Source organism: Acanthopagrus latus, chromosome 17, assembly GCF_904848185.1.
Source record: "Acanthopagrus latus isolate v.2019 chromosome 17, fAcaLat1.1, whole genome shotgun sequence".
NCBI classification, from domain to species: domain Eukaryota; kingdom Metazoa; phylum Chordata; class Actinopteri; order Spariformes; family Sparidae; genus Acanthopagrus; species Acanthopagrus latus.
The window spans coordinates 4,232,794-4,246,893 of record NC_051055.1 but is presented as its reverse complement, the minus strand read 5'-3'; the positions used below and the strand labels follow the sequence as shown (position 1 = coordinate 4,246,893).

The 14,100-nt window shown below is 42.9% G+C and overlaps 1 protein-coding gene across 14 annotated transcripts in view; it reads left to right on the top strand.

Moving 5' to 3' along the window:
- adgrb1a (adhesion G protein-coupled receptor B1a) overlaps nt 1-14,100 on the top strand; it is a 177,356-nt gene that overhangs the window by 36,193 nt on the left and 127,063 nt on the right. For 13 of the 14 annotated variants that reach the window (XM_037075330.1, XM_037075322.1, XM_037075319.1 and 10 more), the window contains exon 2: nt 7,354-8,306. The exons of the other annotated variant lie outside the window; for it this stretch is intronic. In XM_037075330.1, the coding sequence (XP_036931225.1) occupies nt 7,571-8,306 (736 nt within the window). In that variant the 5' untranslated portion in view covers nt 7,354-7,570. The remainder of the gene's footprint in view (nt 1-7,353; nt 8,307-14,100) is intronic. 14 annotated transcript variants of the gene reach the window in all.

The window sequence follows — 14,100 nt, the reverse complement described above, 5'->3', positions numbered from 1 at the left end:
GGCCTTTTCGACCAAAGAGAATACCACAGCCCTTATGTCACAGTTTTCTCTGGTCATGTAGCACCGGTGTCAAAAGTATGTATTTCTCCTGCAGGAGACAGCCCAGTTTTATTCAAGAGTATGTTTCTTTATTTATTCAAGACTATGACTGTGGTATCAGAATCAGTGACAGTGTTGTGAATCAAATAGCTGACTACAGATACTATTTATAAAAAAAAAAGAAAGAAACCTTACAAAGACCCCGGGTCTTCAGCAGGGGGTTGGTGATGTAGAGAGCGTCCTCAGAGTCCCTGAAGGGCAGCTGCCAAATTATCTTTAGATAACATGTTGAAAATGTTTATTTTTCAAAACTTTAAATATGTCTGAAATTTCACATAATTAACTTCTAACATTATAAGCTAAGTTTAGATCATTAAAACACCTTCTGACTCATCTAAAATGTTAACTGCATAAACATGTCCCCCTATATAGGAACCCATTGTGACCCACAATACCAGTCCACAGTTCAGTGTTGTTAGAATATAATTACACATTCTGTACAGTAATAAATAAATAAATAAATAAATAAATAAATGCATAATATGAGGATGTGTTTGTAAGCGGGTCTTGGTGGCCTGGAGGTATAAAACTGCAACAGCCTTGAATCCACCTGTTGCCATATTTCTTTCTCCCTCTGATGTTTTCTGCAGGCCCCCACACTGTCATCACCTTATGGAAAGAGAGTACTGAAGATATCTTCAAAAAAACGCTTTTGTGAATTTTTGTCAAAACTTGTATAGATATCAATTTAATTCAACATTACTTCTAAAATTGTGTGAGCATCCTGTTTGTTTAAGATGGCAGCACTGACTTTACCCTACAGTCCTACACATAAGAACATCAGTATTTAATTTTAAGAGTGAGGCAGTGTATTAGACTGCACAATTATCAATGGACTGAATGATTACTTGAATGTTTTATTTGTATTTGTCAAGGCTGCCAAATTGGATCATTCAGCAAAAGGTTGAAAGTGACAGAGCAGCCGCTGTTCCTATTAAATACAAATGAACTGTCCGCATCATTCAGTTCACTACCGCAGCTTAAAGTCTGTAGATGTCCATTAGCTCAGTCTCTCTCTGTAGTAAGAGTGTGACAACAAATAGGCGGCCTTCAAAAATCAATGACAATGTTCTTTCATACAGTTACAAGAGAAAGCAAAAGAAACAAAATTACTAAGAAACTCTTGCAGCAAAAACCCTAAAATTCATTAGATCATTTGCACTTATATAAATGAAAAGGGTAAATGAAAAGGTCCTATGGCATGCATGCACTGTATGTTGTTATCAGTTAACACAGTGGTTGTTTTCATTCAGTTATGCATCTTCTGCTTCGTTCTGAGGTCCGCATCATAAGTACATCTTGTAAGGCATTTAATGAAAGTGGTCATGTAGGCTATACTGCCGGGAACGCATCTGATTTTAAGCGAAAAGGTAATTTTCCCCTGATACCTCGCACTATATTTATGGAATACACACATTTTTCATCATTCTTCCTTTTCCCATTTCGCCTACTGTGCTTGTTTGCTCACCCCTGATGTGTAGACATGGACTGAACAGCCTTCATGACCAATGTCCAACGCCACAAGCTGCTTTAAGTGATGTCCCTGACGATTTATTTTGCATGTGAAAGAATTTCATGACGCGGAGGAGCAATTTTACACAATTTGTACTTCAGACGAGAGGGAATCCGTTTGCATCTCGGAACCCCGTGGCGTTTTGCCTTGTAGTTTAGACTACACAGTGTGGCAGCAGGTCCCCATGTTGCTCTGCTAATCAGCCTGTAATCCCTGTGCTGCTGATGTGAGAAGTGATGCTCTATGCGACTCTATCATTTTCTCATCAGTGCTCTCTTTGTCTCTGTCTCTATCTCTCTCTTCCTCTACATCTCTGTCTGAGGGACTGTTGCTTCTCTGTGATTGGGCCATTGTTCTGATTCCGCTCGCAAAGCCAGCCCGTTGGGCTTGTTTACATGGATTCATGCTTCTAGGCTGCTGGCTAATGCAACACCTTTGTTCTTTTAATTGCTTGCTGTTCCAGCCACAGGCTGAAAGGAATGAATAATTCCACAGCAACAGCATACTAAAGTTTCCATCCGGTTAAGAACTCGCTCACTCTGAATATGAATGTGTTTAAGCAGCTTGGTGTATAGTACATACATGCAGTTGCTGTTGTGTGGAACTCTTTTGATTCCACCTTTGGAATTGTGCATGTTTTACAAAACAAAATCATTTGGTAAAAAAACACAGCACATTCACTAAAAAGAATGATAGCTCCTTGTCTCATTGTGCTGTGCTCCAAACAGTTTGGTTGGGGTTAAGAGTACATTATGTCTTGGCTTTGAATACCTGGTTTTGTTGCCACAGACACAGCTGGAGATGTCCATAGGTCTCCTTGAATATATCAAGTCACATTTACGATCTTATTTTAAGCCAAAATAGGATCTTTTGTGTCAAAACCTTACCAAACCACGACAGTTTTACCATGTTAATAACAGTCATATTCTGTCACACTTTGTGAATTGTTTGTCAGCAAGCTTCATTTTTGAAAGTCTAACTGGATGCTGTGTGTCACTAGAGGGGTGGGTAGAGAATCATAGTTTAAAGCTAAAGGCCACTGACCGAGCTGCTGCAATCGATGAGGTGGGAGTGAGAAAATATACAACCACTGTGTGGAATGTAAAAACGTGGTCATCTACCAGTCATGGAGAATCCAAAGAAAGTTGCTGTCAAGTTGCAATATGGGAATTGCAGAATCTCACATTTTTGGAGTGTGACCAATTCCAATGATTAAAATCAAAGATACTAATAACAATTTCTCACTTTTCTTAAGTGTTTGCAAGTCAGAATGATCGGGCACATACTGTACATAAACATTTTACACTGAATTAATTTGTCTTTATTTTTATTGCCCTCAAGTATGCCATGCTCAGTGCCGCCCATGCAAAGTTCATTGATTTAAAGGAAAGCCTGGAAACAGCAGTGCCTGGTTTTACTCTGTAGGCTGGGGGATTCCTGCAGCCCTCTGTGTCTGATAGGCCTTCAAATGCCATAATACATCACATGACAGCAGAGATTTAGCAAGTCGCATTGATTCATTGACAGGGAACATCAGGTTAAATCTTTGGGTCCGATATCTTTGCAGTAGGCTGCCACTGTTGCAGTTCTGGCTCAAATCTCTCGTTTCACTACCATGTCCTACTCTCCTCTGCGGTAGAGTTGATGAGAGTGTGTTAATAGCTGCTCTCCATCTGTTAACTTCTAAAACATGAGAGATCGATAGAGGACGGTGGGGGTGCCTGAATGTCTGTGTGTTTCAGGGTTGGAGTCAGAGAGGTAAGGGCGACTGCGCTCGGTGTTAGCAGTGTGGGGAGGCTTGACATGAGCAGGAAGCTCCAATAGAGCGCTGCATGTTGGGCGATCAGACTCCCTCGCGGCAGGTTAGGAGGAGGAGGGGAAGGTAGGGTGTGAGGGGTGTGGGGGGGTGTGGGGGGTTGAATGTGGAGATAAATGAGGCGGAGCTGTCAATAAAGAGCAGCTCTTTATCCTCTGTTAAAGCTCTATTCATTTCATTACTGTCAGGCTTGTCTAGTGAAAGAGGCCAAGCCAGTTTTCCTTGGATGCCTTTTGGTAAGGGCTGAAGTCAGGGAGCTGCCAGGCCGAGACAGGGTGAAATAGGACGAGGCGGAATGACACATGAGGCAGGATGAGATAAAAATGAGACAGGATGAGTCACTGTAACAACAGAAAAGCCTCATGGTGGTAAGTGATATTAGATACAGGGAGGATTAGCCATAGCTTAGGGTTTTGAGCATTGACACCCCTGAATTGAACAGGGGTTATTTCAGCCTCACAAAGGGAGTGTTACATTGTTGTAAGGAAGCATTTTCACTGGCTTCGTCTGGAGAAGACTACAGAGTTGGCTAGGCTCCGGAGGGAAGGTTGGCTACTATCAGAGGCAGACATTACAGTCCCCAAACAATAATTCAAAGCCTTTCTGGGTTAAACAGAGTTTGGGGACTTTCAATTGTAAGCGGCTCTTTAAATAATTCAGTCAGGACTTAAATGTTTGGTCATGAAAATGGTAAGAAAGTTTTGCCCAAAAGATATTCAATAAACTATTATAGAGGAGTAAACAAACCAGAACATGTTCACGTTTAAGAAGGAGGAAAAGGCTCAGTTTTGGACCACCTTAATCTTGATTACAAAAAAAAAAAAAAAAAAAAAAAAAACTGTTGAGGAAATGTTAAAAAACCGTGGCGTGTCATCATCGAGACATTTTTTCATAATAACAAGGAACAGTGAGAAAATCGTTCATCCCTGTGTGTCGGTGGAAATGGTCCTTTTGATGTGTGTTGTCAATCCTTTGGGTTCCACTTATCCTGAGGTGAAACTGTCATATGTACACCTGCCTTCATACACATACTGCTGGATTTAATAACTTCTTATGTAATTGTGTACCTTCCATTCTGTAGAAATAAATTAAGGACCAACAAGCATAGAAATATACTCTATTTCCATCTATTTATGTACTGTTATGATCTGAGACGTGTGAAGTGGCTTCCTGAATGAACATGTCAGCATTAAAGGAGAAACTGTCTTGTTGACGAGGCCAGATGCACAGTTTGATTAAAGTTTTCTTAATTAAGTTTGTTTGGAAGAGGAAGCTTCATTCTGCAGAGACGATACAGAGCTTTTTCCCTTAAAGGCCTGCTTTAGAGGACTGTTTTGGTTCTGACGACTAATCTTTAACTCCACTCCACTGCCACAAACTCACATGATGGGAGGTCCAAGGCCTGAATTATCAAAAATATACTGTGGCGGACACATCCTCCCAATATACAGTGTAGCAAATACACTCATACACTCTCTCCGTCAGGCCTACAGCTCATTATGATTGATCAGTGTCTGGCTTCACTACGCTGGTGTTTGCTCTTGTCTAAACTGCGTGCTGCAGCCGTCAGGTTCCATCTGAAATCTATATCAAGGAACTCGTCATGAAGCCAATGGTGTCCATTGTCAAAGATAATACTGACACATTTACCTTGTTGTCTGTTGAATTTGTGGCAAGGTGTTGCCAAGATCTTCAAGAAATGGACGGCAGATTGCAAGGCCCCTGGACTCTGATTAGCACATCTTTGAACACATTATATCTCATTTAGATGCTCACCATCACGGGCCGTACTTTTTAAGAATTCAAGTCATTGTAGCTTAGTTATGTTCCTAAGGCTGTTCGTGAGCAGTTTCTGTGGTGTGCCATTGGGAAGTGCCATTGCCGTGAGGTTACTAACTTGGTCTACGGCAGTGTTTGGATGGTTCGTGCATGTCAAGTAGCGTCCACATGAATGCCAATGCTAAAGGAATGAATGTTAATCACTTCACCTGTCAGTGGTTTTAATGTTGTAGCTGCTCCGTGTAATTTTAAATAAGCTGTTTTTTGGTGGAAGTTGGTCCACTCATTATTGCATTACGACTGTATGCTGGCTACCTTGTGTGATGTCTTGTCAGGGCCGATGTTCTGCCACCACTCCCTCTTCTTTGCCTCTTATTGACTTCATCTTTTAATAAAACATTTGATTAGTACTATTTTAAGACTCCTGCTGTGCAATATATTGAGAATGTGGAAACCTCAGAACGTATTTGATTTGTTTGGCCACTTGGGGCAGCATAACAAGATGTGGACACAACAGTGACATATCATCATGTTCAGAATGTGCTCACAAGTTACCGGTTTACACACCCAGCAGACACAAAGCTTATAACATTCATTTCGAGTTGTTTTTGTGTCATCCAAGTTTCCAATATCATTTCATTTCCACTTTTAGTCACCGTCTTCTATAACTCACCTCTTAAGTTCCCGTCAGTGCTGAATATTATTCTGATACTAGTCGTCCCTTTCTGTGCAGAAGTTATTGAATCACAATGTTATTAGGCTAAGTGGGTAAGTTAAGATGAAGCCAGGCTTTAAAAGTTGAATAAATGTGGATCCATTATGTGACAGCAAATGCATTCACTTAGTCTGCTGTGTATTAGTGCGGATATTAATCAGATGTTCTGGATTAATGCATCCCTGACCTTCATGAACTGATTGAGAGCAATATGTGGCTGCTGAATGCGCCACAATCTTCGCCAGGTAATTGCTGACTTTGACTGCTGGGCAGGTAGCTTAAAGCCGGTTTGTATTCATCTTCAGCTTTCTGGTGAAAACAGCAGCCTGTCGCAGCTCGAAATGAGATGATGAACCAAAACAGTGAAGGTGTGACTATGAAACAAACAAAAGATAATAATAATCTAATAGACTGTAAAATAGCACACAACTGGAGAAGTACAGAGTTGGTGTCATTTTAGTGACCTCTCTGATTTTGAGTCATTTCAATATATAAAGTATATACAAGTATACTGATTGATGTAGCTTAGAATGAATTAAAAATATGACATTTCAGTGTTGTGTGTACAATTGACTGTTACATTACAATCTGCTTCTCATTATGTTGTGTTATTTTTCATTCAGCACTCTGCTGTCAGACTCAGTGCTGCAAACTGAACACCTTTTGTTTCACATACAATAGCTTTAACAACGGAAGAACATTTCACAAACTAGCCTCATTTTAAATCAATCGTCACACTCAGCTGAAGATACGCAACTGTCAGTGCAAGAACAGACCAGGAGTGCGTGTTTCAATGATACTGTTTACCATCCTGAAACAATTTTCAACATCAGAGCCTCGCATTAAAAAACACTGATTATAACAACTTAAAACAGCACAGCTACTCAATGGGAAGCTGCTCTGTATATAGTGCTTAACAGACACGTAATAGAAGGACATTTAAGCGGTTGCTGCCATCATCATAGAATATGTATTTAAAAGCAAAAGTCAGCTAATATTTTGGCAAAAACAAAGAGGACTATTGATTGAGGCGTTGCTGCCTATGGCTCATTCCTGATAAATTGGAGTAATGAATGACTGCAGGTGTTGCTTTATTTGTAATTAACAGTCTTATAATTGGACAGATTAATGAGCTGGCAGATGAAATATGGGAGCTGACACGTGAGGGAAACAGTTGTCTCTCTGGAAAAGACCAATCTAAACTTGAAGAAATGAAGAAAGAACTTTCTCCCCCGGCTCCCCCCGCTCCTTCCTCCTGTCTGCCTCTGTTCAACTTGTTGTTCCTCAGCGCCGCAGTCGCTCTCGGTGTACAGTGCAAACAGTAACAGCTGATAGAGATTTCTCGTCGTGGAGATAAACAGAATCGGTGTAATCCAATTCTGTGTGATCAGATACAAATTTAACTCTTATCTCGTCTCTTCCTTTTCACAGGTTCTTGTGAATCTCGGGATCGACCGATGCAGTCATGGGAAGATCGCTGGACCTTTGAGAGCAACCTTCCTCTCCCTCCTCCTCCTCTTCCACCACCACATCCTCTTCCTCCCCACCCCACCTCCTTTTCTCCCACATTTGTCGAACGCAGCTGGAAGTTGAGTCCTCCGAAGCAAGATAACCGGCCATCGATACCTTCTCCTATCATCTGCAAACCATGACAAGCCCTGTTTTTTGGATTTGCGGCCAAGCAAGATGGCCTCTCCCAGTGCTATTCCTGTATTTCGCTCCTTTGTTGCTGATGGGGGAATGGTGCCACGCAGCCCCCTCAGGCCCAGAGTCTGACTCCTGCTCCACCCTAGTCCAGAGCCGCTTTTTCGGCTTCTTCCTGTCATCATCAGTATTCCCCTCCACACCTTGTTCCTGGACGCTACAGAACCCTGATCCGCGGCGCTACACCATCTTCATCAAGGTCACCAAACCTACTGAGAAGTGTGTGCCGTCACAGCTCCGCACCTTCCAGTATGACTCTTTCCTGGAGACCACACGTACCTACCTGGGCATGGAGAGCTTTAACGAGGTGGTCAAGCTGTGCGATACCTCAGCCCCGGTGGCCTTCCTGGAGGCCGGAAAGCAGTTCCTCCAAATGAGGAAGGGTCCTCCTCGGGCAGGCACGCCCGCCGCTGATGGCGACGGGGATTTCAAAACAGAGTACCTGGTGGTGGGAAAGCGCAACCCCAGCATGGCGGCCTGTCAGATGCTGTGCCAGTGGCTGGAAGACTGTCTGGCCTCTAGCACGTCGAACAGGCCCTGTGGCATCATGCAGACTCCATGTATGTGCTGGGAGCCACCTCCACAGCTCAGTGAGGGGGATAGCTGTTATCACAATGGAGTTTACCTGGAGAACTGTTTACCAAGTGTGAAAGAAAGTGGCAGAGATGCTGAGATGAATGGTGAGTAGGAGAGCTTTTACTATTTAACTCTGTCCAAGTTGCCTTGTTTAAAAAATGCTTTCAAATCATTGTTCTTACATCCGCTGCACGGTTTCTAAAAGCACTCAAGTGCTCGGATTAACAATTATATCTTGCTTTGCTCTCCGTAAAACAAAAGAGAAAAAAATCCTTGCTGTGAATAAACTTTGGGACAAACAGATTATTTTTCTTTAGTCTGACCTCGAAAAAGGTCACCCTCTGGAGTTTAGCATGCTCTCAGCAAAATGATAGATAAATGGCGTCTTCAGTGGCAATCAAGCAGTGGAAATGTGTGTGATTTGTGAAAAGTGAGGATAATTGTGTGACATTGGCTCAAAAGCAAGTGGAGTGCTTTGGCTGAAGTAGAAGAGGGAATGAGGGACAGAAAGAAGCAAATGGAAGGTTTAGGGTTTCATCTGATGGAGGAGAGCTCTATGACCTTGTGAGGTCGGCACCGTATTCTGTCCCTCTGCGGTCCGGGGAGGGACACTCGATCGGCCGCCGGGAAGCTTGTGGAAACAGAGGAGAATCAAGTGCTGATATTGGATCGCTCAGGGGATGCTCAGAACACGGGTGAATGGTGGGGGCTGGTGGGGTGATGTAAAGAGAGACAAAAGAGGAAGAAAGGAGGAGGGAGGCAGAAACGTGATTGGATAAGGGCCTGTGGCTTGAAGTCTAATTGTCTGCCGCTTGATCCCGGCTCCCCATCCCTCGCCTCGGTAGACGGGATGCGGCCTGACATCTCTATCCTGGCTTCGTCAGAACTATGGCCAGAGGGACGGAACATTTCTCAGCTCTCCTTTCTCCCCTTAACCTTTCCACCATCTATCTCTCCCTCCTTCGTCTGCTCCTTCCTACTGCTACTGCTTCCCCGTATCAGCTAGTGGTCTTATTCTCCCGGTCCTCCTCCTCCTCCTCCTCCACCTTGTCTTCTGAGCCACCATCGCTGCCTCCCCATCTTTCCCTCCCCAGGCTGATAGTGGGCTGATACTGAGCTAGTCGTGGGAAGCCAACCAGGCAGAGAAGATGCTGTGGTGGGTACCTCCTGCCTTATCCTCCTCCAGTCTCCAGAGCGGCTAATATCCCCTAGCCGCCCCAGCCTCCTCTCTGCTAGTTATCACACTTATGTAATCCCGCTTATGGTGATCAACAGCGGGGTGTGGGCTGTTTGTGCCTCAAGGTGTGAAAAATAAAAAAATAAAAAAATACATATACCATCTTCTGTAGGCTTGTCTAGAGATAGGAAGAGAAGGATGCATTATAGCTCTTTTTCTCTCTCTGTGTGCTCCAACCTACACAGTCAAAGTGTCCCTTAGATGATAATCCCAGGTTCAGAGCGAACAAGTGGCAATGGAACCCTGTGATGAGCTCGAATGGAAGAGGCAAGCCGTCTGCACACATTTGGCTGGATGGGTGACTGGATGAATTGAATTGGTGGATGAAGATAAAACGAGGATGGGGACGCGTTATCGATTCTGGGTGGAAATAGGATGGGCTGTTAGGGCCCGCTGTGTGGTGAAGAGGGGGATAGAGGGATGACAGTCCTGAGTGATGACTGAGGGAAAGACAATAGATACAGAGACAGCAGAGGGTAGAAGAGGAGAATAAAGTGGAGTGAAGAGGCTGACAGCAGATGAGAGGGGGAGTAGTCTGAGGTGGAACGAGCTCGATGAGGATAGATTTTTGTCTCTTGGGTCAAGCAATGCGCAGTTGGACCCGCTGGCTCGCAATGCTTTCAGTAGCAGAGGAGTTCGTAGATTACAGTCTGTCTCCCAGCCACCTTCAGTCCGTCTGTGCAGAGGGGCCGGAGGTTTCCGCCCAGTGGCAGACGGATGGGTGAGACCTGCTGTCAGCACTCGAGCTCTGCTCTTGTCCAGCCCATGGGGGCTAGACAAGGAGTTTGGTTCCAAATAGGCAGTGTGGGAGCTTTGCCTCATGCTCAGCCTCCCCCTCATGTGCCCTGTGTATCCAATGCATAAATGTTAAGGGAAATACAAATCAGGAAGGAAGGAAATGCAATTTTCTAAGCCCAGTATTCCTAGCTGTGAATCCACACCACAGTTTGCAGCTTGTTCTCACTCCTACTGCATCAAATACAGTAGCCTAGTCAGTGGCTGTAGTTACCCCCTCTGGTGAAACAGTATAAACACTGAGAAAAGTCTAAGTCTGGGGTTGGTCAGGGTGGCTTGATTGGTCACACACGGGACTATACCTCCAGAAACTGGGATTCCTGATCCAAGTAAGAGCATCATAGTTTAAAGCTCAGCACCACTGAGGAAGCTGCATTATTTAACTAGGAGGAGTGAGAATGTGTTGGTCCCTTGTGAAGTGAGGTGGGAGGTGACAGGCTAACAATTCGTGTCTGACCACCTTCCAAGACAGAGTGAATCACATACCTCATATCTCTTCTTAATCTACCCATAACATGATATTAACCATGGATATACACACAGTTGTTTGAAATGGTCCCTTGTCAGACACTTTTGAAAAGACACGCAGTAACAGGGAGGACATTTTACAGTTGAACAATAAACATGTGTCTAAAATGACATTACTGTGCAAAGGAGTGTTCCTGCATTAAGAATCTCTAAAAATAATTTTGATTTAAACACCAACATCCAGCCAATATCTGTCAGCTGATGGCATTTGGAACTGACTGAAATACATAACATGGTGGAACTTAAGTCTGGGTTTTGTAAAACTGTCCAATATGGATGTCCCTATCCAGTGGCTGGATTGAGTTTTCTGTCAGTCCTCCATGTAGGCTGTATTTGATGCAGTAGAGGTGGTGAGGAGCAAAATTTTTATCAAGATTTTAAAAGAGAAATGTTTTTTTTTAAAGAGTTAGCTCTCCACTGGTATAAACCCTTTTACCATTTCCTGTTCATTCATTGATGCTACTGTATAGCATTGAATAATCAATAACACATGAATCCCTGTTTCTTGAAGCATTTATTTACTGACAACGTACAAAGAGGGATTGGCAGTATTGGTGCATCTTCTCCATTAATAAACTCTGCCCACATAAAGGCAGGGGTAGCCTTGTGTGTACTTTGGGTGAATGGTTAAATTAATTTATTGGCTCTCAGAATGATGGGGTCAATAATGTGCTTCTATTAATACAATATTGGATTTTGCCAAGTGAGTCTCATCAACCTCTGCTATGACTGATATGCTACAGCTTGATTATCGGTTACTTTGTCGATAGGGTCATCAATAGGAAGAGCTGAACCGGTATTGATTCTAATGTGACCTTTCGTCAAATTTCAAGGATGAAAGGATGCATCACATGCTTTGTAAGTGTTTTTTTTTTATCAATATCACTCCAGATTTAATTAAGACTCTCAGTGTCCCTGAATAGCAGGACGTTTGGGGGATGTAACAGCAGATATCCTAAAAAATGAATTTCATCACAAACTATTTGCAAGAAAAAAGTGTGTTTACAAATGCTGTGATATGAATATTACAGCTAATTAGCTGCAGTCCATGTTTAATGTCCACAGCTCACAGTTTGAGCAGAGCTCCTGTGCTGTGTGAGATATCTTTAACCTTTAAGTTGAGAAGACTGGTGATTCCAGGGCTATTTTTGGACTCTGACATTCAAATGGTCAAAGTTAAAGGTTTTGGGACAAAATATTGGCTGCTGGTAGCTTCAGTCCTGAAATATTGCAGTTGTTAATCCATTTTGGTAGCCCTCCAATGTGTACTTGCTCGTGTATGTGCTTCTATGTGGTGTGTCATGAAGTGGTGTGGCACGGAGCAGGAGAGGATTCATTTGTTAGCCCTCAGCTGACAGCATGGGAGGCAGTGAGTGATTCGAAGATGGATCAGAGAGATGTGGGGAGTTGAGAAAGCACATGACTCAAGCTGAACAAAAGAGACACGATTGGGATGGCTTTGAGAAGGTGCCAGAAATGACCGGCAAAGTGAAGGTAAAGGAGAATGCAACTTAGCCGCAGTGCCACGGGATCGTGAGGGTTGTGTCCTTGGTTGCACATCAGGTTCTCGCACTTTCAGCTCTGCAGTCATTTTGAAGTGTGAAATATTTAATAAAGCTTGGAAAATAACCAAACAACAGTACGGTGTCACAGACTAAAAGCCCTCTGCATGAGACAGAGAGAAGGCTCGGCCGTTTGCACTGCAGAGCAGTTAGCTGGATGGGGCCTTGCTGTGTGGAATTGGAACATGTTGGGATGATATGAAATCCCCACATGAATGTGAATATGTAATAATATGTAATTGTCCAGCCAATAAATTGGGGGAGATACATACTGCAGCTTACGACCCAAACGTACCTTCCTTGTTTGAAGTGATGGCCATAGTAATCGATACAGCATCAAAGGATGAAGTCAGGTGTTTTGATATCAATATCGATAAAGTCTATGATCAGGTCAGGTTGGATGCAACACAGGAGTTTTACCCAGGAGACCGCTGTGATGTCCGCTGTGTGATGTTTTTCTTACTTACTAAGGTAGTGAAATAACTAAATAATAAAATGTCGTTTTAAGAAAAAAAAAAAAAAAGAAAAAAAAAACTGACAGTGTAACCAAAACTAAGATGTTTTACTGAACCTAACCAAGTGGTTCGTTGCCAAACCCTCACCAAACCGTGAGCATGATGCTACTGGCAATCAGCTTATTCAGTCATTGAGGTGTGATGATATGTTGCTGTGCACACAGAGATGAGGCTGGGTTGGTCAATGGAACTGCAGCAGCAAATGACATTAAGAAGAGTCCGCAGAATATAGTGGTCATAAGTGGAAGTGTGGTGATGAATATTCCCCTCTAGACTGATAGGATACTATCTATAGGTTGTTGTGGAGCACCTGACGACTGAGCAACTGATGCTCAGCTCATGTAAATGCAGCGTCAGTGCTTTGTCCACAACTAAATGAAATGCTTCATATCAGGAATTGGCAGGATTTTGCTCATACACCATAAAATATATGTATATAATTTACACACAGCTGATGTGTTTGTTAAAGCACCCAAGTCCTGTAAGAGGCTGTCCGCCGTGTACCCTGCCTGTAGCCCTATGCATGCTGGAAAAGTGTTCAGGATAAGTAGATACAGAATATAGAGGGAACTGTTGCTTCTGTCTATGTGTTTTTCTGATCATATTTCTTTGGCGACTGTTTGCGATAGTTGCTTGTGCTTTAACAAACACATATCTTGATATCTTGTCTGGTCTGCTTTTGACAGGAACTGTCAACTCACCATACAGTATACGTTTTTCTATCATCATATTGGACCCCTGGGAATATATCATTTCATGATGCACTGAATAGTATTCCCCCTTTTCCCAAGAGCTTTCTTTTTGCTGCATCCAGTTATATCAGATCCTGGTTCAGGACAGTGACAGTGAGAATGACAGTGACGCAGCTGTCAACAACCACTGATGACAACTACTGTGTCTGCTGTTTGTTTGTATCTCCACCACTGACACAGTCGATGAGCTCTGGTGACGACTGCCCCAACATGTAAAATGTGACTGCAGATAAGGAGGAGGTTGGTTTGGCCGAGGCACCCAATCTATTATGCATTTTGTTATTCAAGATGAATCCCTCTGCAAAAAATAAGGTTTCAACTTGTGTTTAAAATGATCCCAGCCATAATCTATTTTGTATAAAACAAAAAACAATGGCAATATTTTAGTAGGAGGTGTGTGTTTACATCTGAGTTGGCTTAATTGTTGTTTAAATCTTCAAAAAAAAAAAGCTAGTTGAAATGTACTATATTCATTTTGCTCTCACCTACTTCCTCCTGATCCAACAAAC